Source organism: Rattus norvegicus, chromosome 6 (assembly GCF_036323735.1).
Source record: "Rattus norvegicus strain BN/NHsdMcwi chromosome 6, GRCr8, whole genome shotgun sequence".
NCBI classification, from domain to species: domain Eukaryota; kingdom Metazoa; phylum Chordata; class Mammalia; order Rodentia; family Muridae; genus Rattus; species Rattus norvegicus.
This window is the reverse complement of record NC_086024.1, coordinates 126,368,807-126,382,048: the sequence shown is the minus strand read 5'-3', so window position 1 is coordinate 126,382,048 and position 13,242 is coordinate 126,368,807. Positions and strand designations below refer to the sequence as shown.

General features: G+C 40.9%; 1 protein-coding gene across 2 annotated transcripts in view; it reads left to right on the top strand.

Annotated features, from left to right (window-relative positions):
- The window catches only part of Catsperb (cation channel sperm associated auxiliary subunit beta), a 378,659-nt gene that overhangs the window by 144,766 nt on the left and 220,651 nt on the right, over positions 1-13,242 (top strand). For both annotated transcript variants that reach the window (XM_063262696.1, XM_063262695.1), the window contains exon 6: positions 355-450. In XM_063262696.1, coding sequence (XP_063118766.1) covers positions 355-450 — 96 coding nt within the window. The remainder of the gene's footprint in view (positions 1-354; positions 451-13,242) is intronic.

Below are 13,242 nucleotides of genomic sequence, written 5' to 3'. Positions count from 1 at the left end.
AAAGCTTTGTCCCACTTTATTTTTTTTCTGTCCAATCAAGGCCTTGACCTAACTTGTGCCAGACCTCACCTGCATATAGACATCAACCTATACCTGTCACAAAGGGATTATGATTTTCATTTTCCTTGCCATAGTTATAAGAGAGAAATTATGATCTAAACTTAATAGCATTGAATACATTGTTATGGTAGTAAAATAATTTCATAATTGTTTATTATTTTACCAGTAAAAATGGTTGCAGAAAAATGTGTGAAATTTGGCACATTCATATAATCAAAATGATTGTAAAAGAGTAATTTTCACATAGCTTTCAGTTTCATCAACATGAAAAACTTATTTATCTTTTATTTTTAGATATCGCAGCTGTAGAACAATGGATTATAAAGTTCACAATGCATGAAGGATTAAACATTTATGATACAGAAGGGACCTTATTGGACCTTGTCCGAGGTAAATATCAATATATAAAGTAGAATCCCATTCACATACTCTTTGAACAAACTGATGATCAACACATAGTGCCAGTCCCAGAGGCCAGGACCATTGTTTTTATATATAATATATTATGTATATCTGAATATATATTCAAATTATAAATATATTTGAATCTCTGGGATGAATTTCAATTGAATAATCTTTTACTGTGTTAGTGACATCTCTTTTTTAGTACTTTAAAAGATGTATTTATTTTTATTTTATGTGTGTGATTGCATTGTGTACTTATATGTGTGTTAACCATGTAAAGAGCTCAAAGAGGTGAAACGAAGGTGTTTGTTCTGGATGCCAGCCCTGGCAGGTCTTCTTTCTTCTTGGTTCCTCTAGAGGCAGCAAAGAGAGATGAGTTTCTGAGGAGGTAGGACATTGTTTTACAAGATATGAGGGTAAGACTTTGTCTTACGAGATATTTAGGGTTGCTGTATAATGATAAAAAGTTTACTTACCGAAGTCTAAGTTGCTTTGCTGCTGTAGCTGACCTGTCTTTTTGTGTTTCTCTGTGTTTTTCTCTGTTCCTCTGAAGCCAGAAACTACAGTCTCTGGCATATAGCACCTCATTCTCAAACATCAAGAGATTAAGTAAAGTAGCCTTTTGTTCTAACTCTACAGGAACTGCACAACTTTAACTTTCAGCCTGCTAACTGAAGTTGCAGGAAGAAAAGGGGACACTTTGAAAAGCAATTTTAGCATTAATTTCTAAGTTATAAAAAGTTTCCTATAAAAGCTCTTCAAGAAAAAGGGGGAAAGTGGAATGCTCCTTCCTCTCTTTGTCTTCAGCACTTATACATCCTTCAGAATATATGTTCACATGGTTATAAAGTTCCTCACAAGTTTACACATAAATTCAATCATAAATCAAATAGCTTTACAAGAGAGAATGTGTACATGCATATCCATGAGGAGTAATTGTCTGGTTAAACATTCATCACCTGTTATTCTGATAGAAGCCTGCTTACTAACAGAAGTTATTAACTGGTGACATTTGGAGATTGACAGAATTCTACAGTCTTGACTATCAGAAAGGACTTAATAACAGTGTTACTAAAAGAGCTTAATAATTATTATAAATTTGGAATTCTATAGTGTTATCTTTAATGATAAAGAAATCATCTACTTGACTATACGGCATCACTGTTACACAATACATACTCATGATTCTCCAGAGATCTGCCTGAAATGGTAGGCTAATACTAGTGATGGTGGTATATGATTAATAATAACAGAAAATGCATGATAAAAGCGTGAATCTTTCTGAAAATGAATTTCTTCTGGGACTTGCCTATAGGAGTAAATCTGTAATGGATTATTAATCCAAGGCAGTCTCACATCAGGAAGATCATCAGGTAGTTTTGAGCTTGTTAGCTCCTGACATGTTTGAACACCTGGAACTGGAGTTACAAATAGCTGTGAGACTCCATATAGGAGCTGAGAACTGCACCTAAATTGTGTGTATGTGTGTGTATGTGTGTGTGTGTGTGTATTTTATGTTTATGATATAGCTCTGTATGTGATATATATATGAATATATGTATATATACTTTTAATGAAGTCTTTATAGTGAATTAAAAAGTTTTATATATACAAAGAACTCAAGATGTTAGACTCTAGAGAGCCAAATAACCCTATTAAAAATTGGGGTACAACACCACACACAACCAGTCCTGCAAATGGCACAGAAATGGCATCAAGAAACCCCATCACAAAGATACAAATCTCTTAAGGGGGTCCACCCCAAGTTTATGAGGAACATGCACTTTGCCAAGAAGCACAACAAGAAAGGCCTGAAGAAGATGCAGGCCAACAATGCCAAGGCAGTAAGTGCTCGAGCAGAGGCCATCAAGGCACTCGTGAAGCCTCAGGCCATCAAGCCCAAGATGCCAAAGGGCTCCAGCCTCAAACTCAACCATCTGGCTTTCATCGCTCACCCCAAGCTTGGGAAGAAGACTCGAAGCTACATGGCCAAGGGTCATAGGCTCTGCCAACCAAAGCCCAAGGTTCAAACCAATGCAGAGGCCAAAGCTCCAGCTAAGGCCCAGGCTTCAGCTCCAGCCCAGGCCCCCAATGGTGCCCAGGCCCCTATGAGGGCCCCATAGAAAAAGCTCCCACCAGTGTGAAGACAGACTGCTATAACACATGTACCTAAAAACTATTAGCAGATGACCTATGCAGTTTTTACAAATAAACTTGAGACAAGAAAAAATGGGGTACAAACCAAGCAAGTGAAAGATATATATGGCAAGAATTTTAAGCCTCTGAAGAAAGACATTGAGGAAGATCTCAGAAGATGGAAAGATCTTCCATGCTCATGGATTGGCAGGATTAATATAGTAAAGATGGCACTTTGCCAAAGGCAATCTACAGATTCAATGCAATCCCCATCTAAATTCCTACTCAATTCTTTTTTTTTTTATTAACTTGAGTATTTCTTATATACATTTCGAGTGTTATTCCCTTTCCCAGTATCCGGGCAAACATCCCCCTCCCCCCTCCCCTTCCTTATGGGTGTTCCCCTCCCAACCCTCCCCCCATTGCCGCCCTCCCCCCACCAGTCTAGTTCACTGGGGGTTCAGTCTTAGCAGGACCCAGGGCTTCTCCTTCCACTGGTGCTCTTACTAGGATATTCATTGCTACCTATGAGGTCAGAGTCCAGGGTAAGTCCATGTATAGTCTTTAGGTAGTGGCTTAGTCCCTGGAAGCTCTGGTTGCTTAGCATTGTTGTACATATGGGGTCTCGAGCCCCTTCAAGATCTTCCAGTTCTTTCTCTGATTCCCTCAACGGGGGTCCTATTCTCAGTTCAGTGGTTTGCTGCTGGCATTTGCCTCTGTATTTGCTGTATTCTGGCTGTGTCTCTCAGGAGCGATCTACATCCGGCTCCTGTCAGTCTGCACTTCTTTGCTTCATCCATCTTGTCTAATTGGCTGGCTGTATATGTATGGGCCACATGTGGGGCAGGCTCTGAATGGGTGTTCCTTCAGTCTCTGTTTTAATCTTTGCCTCTCTCTTCCCTGCCAAGGGTATTCTTGTTGCCCTTTTAAAGAAGGAGTGAAGCATTCACATTTTGATCATCCGTCTTGAGTTTCATTTGTTCTAGGTATCTAGGGTAATTCAAGCATTTGGGCTAATAGCCACTTATCAATGAGTGCATACCATGTATGTCTTTCTGTGATTGGGTTAGCTCACTCAGGATGATATTTTGCAGTTCCAACCATTTGCCTACGAATTTCATAAAGTCGTTGTTTTTGATAGCTGAGTACTATTCCATTGTGTAGATGTACCACATTTTCTGTATCCATTCCTCTGTTGAAGGGCATCTGGGTTCTTTCCAGCTTCTGGCTATTATAAATAAGGCTGCAATGAACATAGTGGAGCACGTGTCTTTTTTATATGTTGGGGCATCTTTTGGGTATATGCCCAAGAGAGGTATAGCTGGATCCTCAGGCAGTTCAATGTCCAATTTTCTGAGGAACGTCCAGACTGATTTCCAGAATGGTTGTACCAGTTTGCAATCCCACCAGCAATGGAGGAGTGTTCCTCTTTCTCCACATCCTCGCCAGCATCTGTTGTCCCCTGAGTTTTTGATCATAGCCATTCTCACTGGTGTGAGGTGAAATCTCAGGGTTGGTTTGATTTGCATTTCCCTTATGACTAAAGATGTTGAACATTTCTTTAGGTGTTTCTCAGCCATTTGACATTCCTCAGCTGTGAATTCTTTGTTTAGCTCTGAACCCCATTTTTTTTGTTGTTGTTGTTTTTTTTTCCTTTTTTTTTTTTTTATTAACTTGAGTATTTCTTATATACATTTCAAGTGTTATTCCCTTTCCCGGTTTCCGGACAAACATCACCCTCCCCCCTCCCCTTCCTTATGGGTGTTCCCCTCCCAAACCTCCCCCCATTGCCACCCTCCACGCATAGTCTAGTTCACTGGGGGTTCAGTCTTAGCAGGACCCAGGGCTTCCCCTTCCACTGGTGCTCTTACTAGGATATTCATTGCTACCTATGGGGACAGAGTCCAGGGTCAGTCCATGTATAGTCTTTAGGTAGTGGCTTAGTCCCTGGAAGCTCTGGTTGCTTGACATTGTTGTACTTTTGGGGTCTCGAGCACCTTCAAGCTCTTCCAGTTCTTTCTCTGATTCCTTCAACGGGGGACCTATTCTCAGTTCAGTGGTTTGCTGCTGGCATTCGCCTCTGTATTTGCTGTATTCTGGCTGTGTCTCTCAGGAGCGATCTACATCCGGCTCCTGTCGGTCTGCACTTCTTTGCTTCATCCATCTTGTCTAATTGGGTGGCTGTATATGTATGGGCCACCTGTGGGGCAGGCTCTGAATGGGTGTTCCTTCAGTCTCTGTTTTAATCTTTGCCTCTCCCTTCCCTGCCAAGGGTATTCTTTTTCCTCATTTAAAGAAGGAGTGAAGCATTCACATTTTGATCATCCGTCTTGAGTTTCCTTTGTTCTAGGGATCTAGGGTAATTCAAGCATTTGGGCTAATAGCCACTTATCAATGAGTGCATACCATGTATGTCTTTCTGTGAGTGGGTTAGCTCACTCAGGATGATATTTTCCAGTTCCAACCATTTGCCTACGAATTTCATAAACTCGTTGTTTTTGATAGCTGAGTAATATTCCATTGTGTAGATATACCACATTTTCTGTATCCATTCCTCTGTTGAAGGGCATCTGGGTTCTATCCAGTTTCTGGCTATTATAAATAAGGCTGCGATGAACATAGTGGAGCACGTGTCTCTTTTATATGTTGAGGCATCTTTTGGGTATATGCCCAAGAGAGGTATGGCTGGATCCTCAGGCAGTTCAATGTCCAATTTTCTGAGGAACCTCCAGACTGATTTCCAGAATGGTTTTACCAGTCTGCAATCCCACCAACAATGGAGGAGTGTTCCTCTTTCTCCACATCCTCGCCAGCATCTGCTGTCACCTGAGTTTTTGATCTTAGCCATTCTCACTGGTGTGAGGTGAAATCTCAGGGTTGTTTTGATTTGCATTTCCCTTATGACTAAAGATGTTGAACATTTCTTTAGGTGTTTCTCAGCCATTCGGCATTCCTCAGCTGTGAATTCTTTGTTTAGCTCTGAACCCCATTTTTTAATAGGGTTATTTGTTTCCCTGCGATCTAACTTCTTGAGTTCTTTGTATATTTTAGATATAAGGCCTCTATCTGTTATAGGATTGGTAAAGATCTTTTCCCAATCTGTTGGTTGCCGTTTTGTCCTAACCACAGTGTCCTTTGCCTTACAGAAGCTTTGCAGTTTTATGAGATCCCATTTGTCGATTCTTGATCTTAGAGCATAAGCCATTGGTGTTTTGTTCAGGAAATTTTTTCCAGTGCCCATGTGTTCCAGATGCTTCCCTAGTTTTTCTTCTATTAGTTTGAGTGTGTCTGGTTTGATGTGGAGGTCCTTGATCCACTTGGACTTAAGCTTTGTACAGGGTGATAAGCATGGATCGATCTGCATTCTTCTACTTGTTGCCCTCCAGTTGAACCAGCACCATTTGTTGAAAATGCTATCGTTTTTCCATTTGATGGTTTTGGCTCCTTTGTCAAAAATCAAGTGCCCATAGGTGTGTGGGTTCATTTCTGGGTCTTCAGTTCTATTCCATTGGTCTATCTGTCTGTCTCTGTACCAATACCATGCAGTTTTTATCACTATTGCTCTGTAATACTGCTTGAGTTCAGGGATAGTGATTCCCCCTGAAGTCCTTTTCTTGTTGAGGATAGCTTTAGCTATCCTGGGTTTTTTGTTATTCCAGATGAATTTGCAAATTGTTCTGTCTAACTCTTTGAAGAATTGGATTGGTATTTTGATGGGGATTGCATTGAATCTGTAGATTGCTTTTGGTAAAATGGCCATTTTTACTATATTAATCCTGCCAATCCATGAGCATGGGAGATCTTTCCATCTTCTGAGGTCTTCTTCAATTTCCTTCTTCAGTGTCTTGAAGTTCTTATTGTACAGATCTTTTACTTGCTTTGTTAAAGTCACACCGAGGTACTTTATATTATTTGGGACTATTATGAAGCGTGTCGTTTCCCTAATTTCTTTCTCGGCTTGTTTCTCTTTTGTATAGAGAAAGGCAACTGATTTATTTGAGTTAATTTTATACCCAGCCACTTTGCTGAAGTTGTCTATCAGCTTTAGTAGTTCTCTGGTGGAACGTTTGGGATCACTTAAATATAATATCATATCATCTGCAAATAGTGATATTTTGACTTCTTTTCCGATCTGTATCCCCTTGACCTCCTTTTGTTCTCTGATTGCTCTGGCTAGAACTTCAAGAACTATATTGAATAAGTAGGGAGAGAGTGGGCAGCCTTGTCTAGTCCCTGATTTTAGTGGGATTGCTTCAAGTTTCTCTCCATTTAGTTTAATGTTAGCAACTGGTTTGCTGTATATGGCTTTTACTATGTTTAGGTATGGGCCTTGAATTCCTATTCTTTCCAGGACTTTTATCATGAAGGGGTGTTGAATTTTGTCAAATGCTTTCTCAGCATCTAATGAAATGATCATGTGGTTTTGTTCTTTCAGTTTGTTTATATAATGGATCACGTTGATGGTTTTCCGTATATTAAACGATCCCTGCATGCCTGGGATGAAGCCTACTTGGTCATGGTGGATGATTGTTTTGATGTGCTCTTGGATTCGGTTTGCCAGAATTTTGTTGAGTATTTTTGCGTCGATATTCATAAGGGAAATTGGTCTGAAGTTCTCTTTCTTTGTTGTGTCTTTGTGTGGTTTAGGTATAAGAGTAATTGTGGCTTCGTAGAAGGTATTCGGTAGTGATCCATCTGTTTCAATTTTGTGGAATAGTTTGGATAATATTGGTATGAGGTCTTCTATGAAGGTTTGATAGAATCCTGCACTAAACCCGTCTGGACCTGGGCTCTTTTTGGTTGGGAGACCTTTAATGACTGCTTCTATTTCCTTAGGAGTTATGGGGTTGTTTAACTGGTTTATCTGTTCCTGATTTAACTTCGGTACCTGGTATCTGTCTTGGAAATTGTCCATTTCCTGAAGATTTTCAAGTTTTGTTGAATATAGGTTTTTATAGTAAGATCTGATGATTTTTTGAATTTCCTCTGAATCTGTTGTTATGTCTCCCTTTTCATTTCTGATTTTGTTAATTTGGACACACTCTCTGTGTCCTCTCGTTAGTCTGGCTAAGGGTTTGTCTATCTTGTTGATTTTCTCAAAGAACCAACTTTTGGTTCTGTTGATTCTTTTTATGGTCCTTTTTGTTTCTACTTGGTTGATTTCAGCTCTGAGTTTGATTATTTCCTGCCTTCTACTCCTCCTGGGTATATTTGCTTCTTTTTGTTCTAGAGCTTTTAGGTGTGCTGTCAAGCTGCTGACATATGCTCTTTCCTGTTTCTTTCTGCAGGCACTCAGCGCTATGAGTTTTCCTCTTAGCACAGCTTTCATTGTGTCCCATAAGTTTGGGTATGTTGTACCTTCATTTTCATTAAATTCTAAAAAGTTTTTAATTTCTTTCTTTATTTCTTCCTTGACCAGGTTATCACTGATTAGAGCATTGTTCAATTTCCAAGTATATGTGGGCATTCTTCCTTGATTGTTATTGAAGACCAGTTTTAGGCCGTGGTGGTCCGATAGCACGCATGGGATTGTTTCTATCTTTCTGTACCTGTTGAGGCCCGTTTTTGGACCAATTATATGGTCAATTTTGGAGAAAGTACCATGAGGAGCTGAGAAGGTATATCCTTTTGCTTTAGGATAGAATGTTCTATAAATATCCGTTAGGTCCATTTGGCTCATGACTTCTCTTAGTCTGTCTACATCTCTGTTTAATTTCTGTTTCCATGATCTGTCCATTGATGAGAGTGGGGTGTTGAAATCTCCCACTATTATTGTGTGAGGTGCAATGTGTGTTTTGAGCTTTAGTAAGGTTTCTTTTACATATGTAGGTGCCCTTGCATTTGGGGCATAGATATTTAGGATTGAGAGTTCATCTTGGTGGATTTTTCCTTTGATGAATATGAAGTGTCCTTCCTTATCTTTTTTGATGACTTTTAGTTGAAAATTGATTTTATTTGATATTAGAATGGCTACTCCAGCTTGCTTCTTCTGACCATTTGCTTGGAAAATTGTTTTCCAGCCTTTCATTCTGAGGTAATGTCTGTCTTTGTCTCTGAGGTGTGTTTCCTGTAGGCAGCAGAATGCAGGGTCCTCGTTGCGTATCCAGTTTGTTAATCTATGTCTTTTTATTGGGGAGTTGAGGCCATTGATGTTGAGAGATATTAAGGAATAGTGATTATTGCTTCCCGTTATATTCATATTTGGATGTGAGGTTATGTTTGTGTGCTTTCATTCTCTTTGTTTTGTTGCCAAGACGATTAGTTTCTTGCTTCTTCTAGGGTATAGCTTGCCTCCTTATGTTGGGCTTTACCATTTATTATCCTTTGTAGTGCTGGATTTGTAGAAAGATATTGTGTAAATTTGGTTTTGTCATGGAATATCTTGGTTTCTCCATCTATGTTAATTGAGAGTTTTGCTGGATACAGTAACCTGGGCTGGCATTTGTGTTCTCTTAGGGTCTGTTTGACATCAGTCCAGGATCTTCTGGCCTTCATAGTTTCTGGCAAGAAGTCTGGTGTGATTCTGATAGGTCTGCCTTTATATGTTTCTTGACCTTTTTCCCTTACGGCTTTTAATATTCTTTCTTTATTTTGTGCGTTTGGTGTTTTGACTATTATGTGACGGGAAGTGTTGCTTTTCTGGTCCAATCTATTTGGAGTTCTGTAGGCTTCTTGTATGCCTATGGGTATCTCTTTTTTTAGGTTAGGGAAGTTTTCTTCTATGATTTTGTTGAAGATATTTACTGGTCCTTTGAGCTGGGAGTCTTCACTCTCTTCTATACCTATTATCCTTAGGTTTGATCTTCTCATTGAGTCCTGGATTTCCTGTATGTTTTGGACCAGTAGATTTTCCGCTTTACATTATCTTTGACAGTTGAGTCAATGATTTCTATGGAATCTTCTGCTCCCGAGATTCTCTCTTCCATCTCTTGTATTCTGTTGGTGATGCTTGTATCTACAGCTCCTTGTCTTTTCTTTTGATTTTCTATGTCCAGGGTTGTTTCCATGTGTTCTTTCTTGATTGCTTCTATTTCCATTTTTAATTCCTTCAACTGTTTGATTGTGTTTTCCTGGAATTCTTTCAGGAATTTTTGTGTCTCCTCTCTATGGGCTTCTACTTGTTTATTTATGTTTTCCTGGAATTCTTTCAGGGATTTTTGTGTCTCCTCTCTATGGGCTTCTACTTGTTTATTTATGTTTTCCTGGAATTCTTTCAGGGATTTTTGCGATTCTTTCAGGCATTTTTGCGATTCCTCTCTGTAGGCTTCTACTTGTTCTCTAAGGGAGTTCTTCATGTCTTTCTTGAAGTCCTCCAGCATCATGATCAAATATGATTTTGAAACTAGATCTTGCTTTTCTGGTGTGTTTGGATATTCTGTGTTTGCTTTGGTGGGAGAATTGGGCTCCGATGATGCCATGTAGTCTTGGTTTCTGTTGCTTGGGTTCCTGCGCTTGCCTCTCGCCATCAGATTATCTCTAGTGTTACTTTGTTCTGCTATTTCTGACCGTGGCTAGACTGTCCTATAAGCCTGTGTGTCAGGAGTGCTGTAGACCTGTTTTCCTCTCTTTCAGTCAGTTATGGGGACAGAGTGTTCTGCTTTCGGGCGTGTAGTTTTTCCTCTCTGCAGGTCTTCAGCTGTTCCTGTGGGCCTGTGTCTTGAGTTCACCAGGCGGGGTGCTGCCCAAGGGCTCTCTGTGGCAGCAGCAACCAGGAAGACCTGTGCCGCCCCTTCCAGGAGCTTCAGTACACCAGGGTTCCAGATGGCCTTTGGTGTTTTCCTCTGGCGTCCGAGATGTATGTACAGAGAGCAGTCTCTTCTGGTTTCCCACCTTGTCTGCCTCTCTGAAGGTTCAGCTCTCCCTCCCACGGGATTTGGGTGCAGAGAACTGTTTATCCGGTCTGTTTCCCTCAGGTTCCGGCGGTGTCTCAGGCAGGGGTCCTGCCGCTCCTGGGCCCTCCCCCTCGGGAGCCCAGAGGCCTTATACAGTTTCCTCTTGGGCCAGGGATGTGGGCAGGGGTGGGCAGTGTTGGTGGTCTCTTTCGCTCTGCAGCCTCGGGAGTGCCCACCTTACCAGGTGGTAAGGTCTCTTTCCCACGGGGTCTGGGAGCAGAGAGCTGCTGCGGGCCGGGATCCGCGGGCGTGGGACCTCCGGCAAACACAGGACGTGCCCGGTCCTAGATGAACTCTGCCTCTGTGTGTCCCAATCTCACCAGGCAGCTCTCTTGCAGCAGACAAGTTGGTCTTAACTGTGGTCCCGAGGCTCAAGTTTGCTCGCAGGGTGCTGCCCAAGGGCTCTCTGCGGCGGCAGCAACCAGCCCTACTCAATTCTTTATAGAGACAGAAAGAGCAATTTGCAAATTCATTTCAAATAACAAAAACCCAGATAGTGAAAACTTTACCAACATAAAAGAACTTCTGGGGGAATCACCATACCTGACCTCAAGCAATATTACAGAGCAATAGTCATAAAAGCTATATGGTATTTGTACAGAGATAGGCAGGTACATTAGTGGAACAGAATTGAAGACCCAGAAATAAACCCACACACCTATGTTAACTTGATCTTGGACAAAGTAGCTAAAACCATCCAATGGAAGAAAGATAGCATTTTCAACAAATGATGCTTGTTCAACTGGAGATCAGCATGTAGAAGAATGCAAATCGATGCATTCTTATCACCATGTACAACGCTTAAGTCTAAGTGGATCAAGGACCTCCACATCAAACCAGATACACTCAAACTAATAGAAGAAAAAGTGGGGAAGAGGCTCGAACACATGGGAACTGGGGAAAATTTCCTGAACAAACATCAATGGCTCATGCTCTAAGATCAAGAATCAACAAATGGGACCTCATAAAACTGCAAAGCTTCTGTAAGGCAAAAGACACTGTCATTAGGACAAAATGGCAACCAACAGATTGGGAAAAGACCTTGCCCAATCCTACATCTGGCAGAGGGCTAATATACAAAATGTACAAAGAACTCAAGAAGTTAGACTCCAGAGAGCCAAATAACACTATTAAAAAATGGGATACAAAACTAAACAAACATTCTCAGCTGAGGATTATTGAATGACCAAAACCACCTAAAGAAATGCTCAACATCCTTAGTCATAGGGAAATGCAAATCAAAACAACACTGAGATTCCAAGTCACGCCAGTCACAATGGCTAAGATAAAAAAATCTCAGGTGACAGCAGATGCTGGTGAGGCTGTAGAGAAAGAGGAACACTCCTCCATTGTTTGTTGTATTTCAAACTTGTACAACCACTCTGGAAATCTGTCTGGAGGTTCCTCAGAAAATTGGACATGCCACTATCTGAGAACCCAGCTATACCACTCCTGGGCATATACCCAAAAGATGCTCCAACATACAACAAAGACACATGATCCACTATGGTTATAGCAGCCTTATTTATAATAGCCAGAAGCTGGAAAGAATCCAGATGCCCTTCAACTGAGGAATGGATACAGAAAATGTGGTGTATCTACACAATGGAATACTACTCAGCTATCAAAAACAATGACTTCATGAAATTCATAGGCAAATGGATTGAACTAAAAAATATCATCCTGAGTGAGATAAACTAATCGCAGAAAAACACACATGGTATGCTCTATCTTTTCTGCTGCAAGTGACCTGCCTGGTGAACTCAAGACACAGGCCCACAGGAACAGCTGAAGACCTGTAGAGAGGAAAAACTACACGCCCGAAAGCAGAACAGGATTGTTGGGGGTAGGGTGGCAATGGGAGGAGGATGGGGAGGGGAACACCCATATAATGGAGGAGGGGGAGATGAGTTAGGGGAATGTTTGCCTGTAAACCAGGAAAGGTAATAACAATTGAAATGTAAATAAGAAATACCCAATTTAATAATGTTGGAGAAAAAAATTTAAAAAAAGAAGTGTTCAACATCCTTAGTCATCAGGGAAATGCAAATCAAAACAATCCTGATTTTCTACCACACACCAGTAAGAATGGCTAAGATCAAAAACTTGGTGACAACAGATGCTGATGAGGATGTGGAGAAAGAAGAACACTCCTCCATTGTTGGTGGGATTGCAAGGTGGTGCAACCACTCTGCAAATCATTCTGGAGATTCCTCAGAAAACTGGAAACAGTAGTATCTGAGGATCCAGCTATACAACTCCTGGGCATATACCCAAAAGTTGCTCCAACATATAATGATACATACTCCACTGTGTTCATAGCCACCTCATTTATAATAACCAGAAGCTTAAGTGGTTGCTTCATGATTCAGGAAGAAATAGCAGTCAATGACCTTGCAGGTGTAATCTCAGAGATGAGAACAAAGGAGAGGTCTGTATTAGAATGGGCTGTGATGTAGTGGTATATTTTGATTAAGCATGTTACTCGGGTGAACCATTCAAGGGTTTTTATTCTGGACTTTAAAGCTGTGATACCTAGAATTCAGGAGGAGGAAGTAGCCAATATGGGAAGAGGTCTTGGTGGCTACTTCAGGCATGCAATCTAATGGTTTTTAACAACGCAAAGGAAATGGGAAAGAAAGGGAAGGCCTGCCAGCACCAACCTTGCATGCTTGATGGGGCCAGAGCCCCTTCACTCCTTGCTGAAGCACAGAAAATCATGGCATGGTTAGTGTGTCCTGAGTTTATA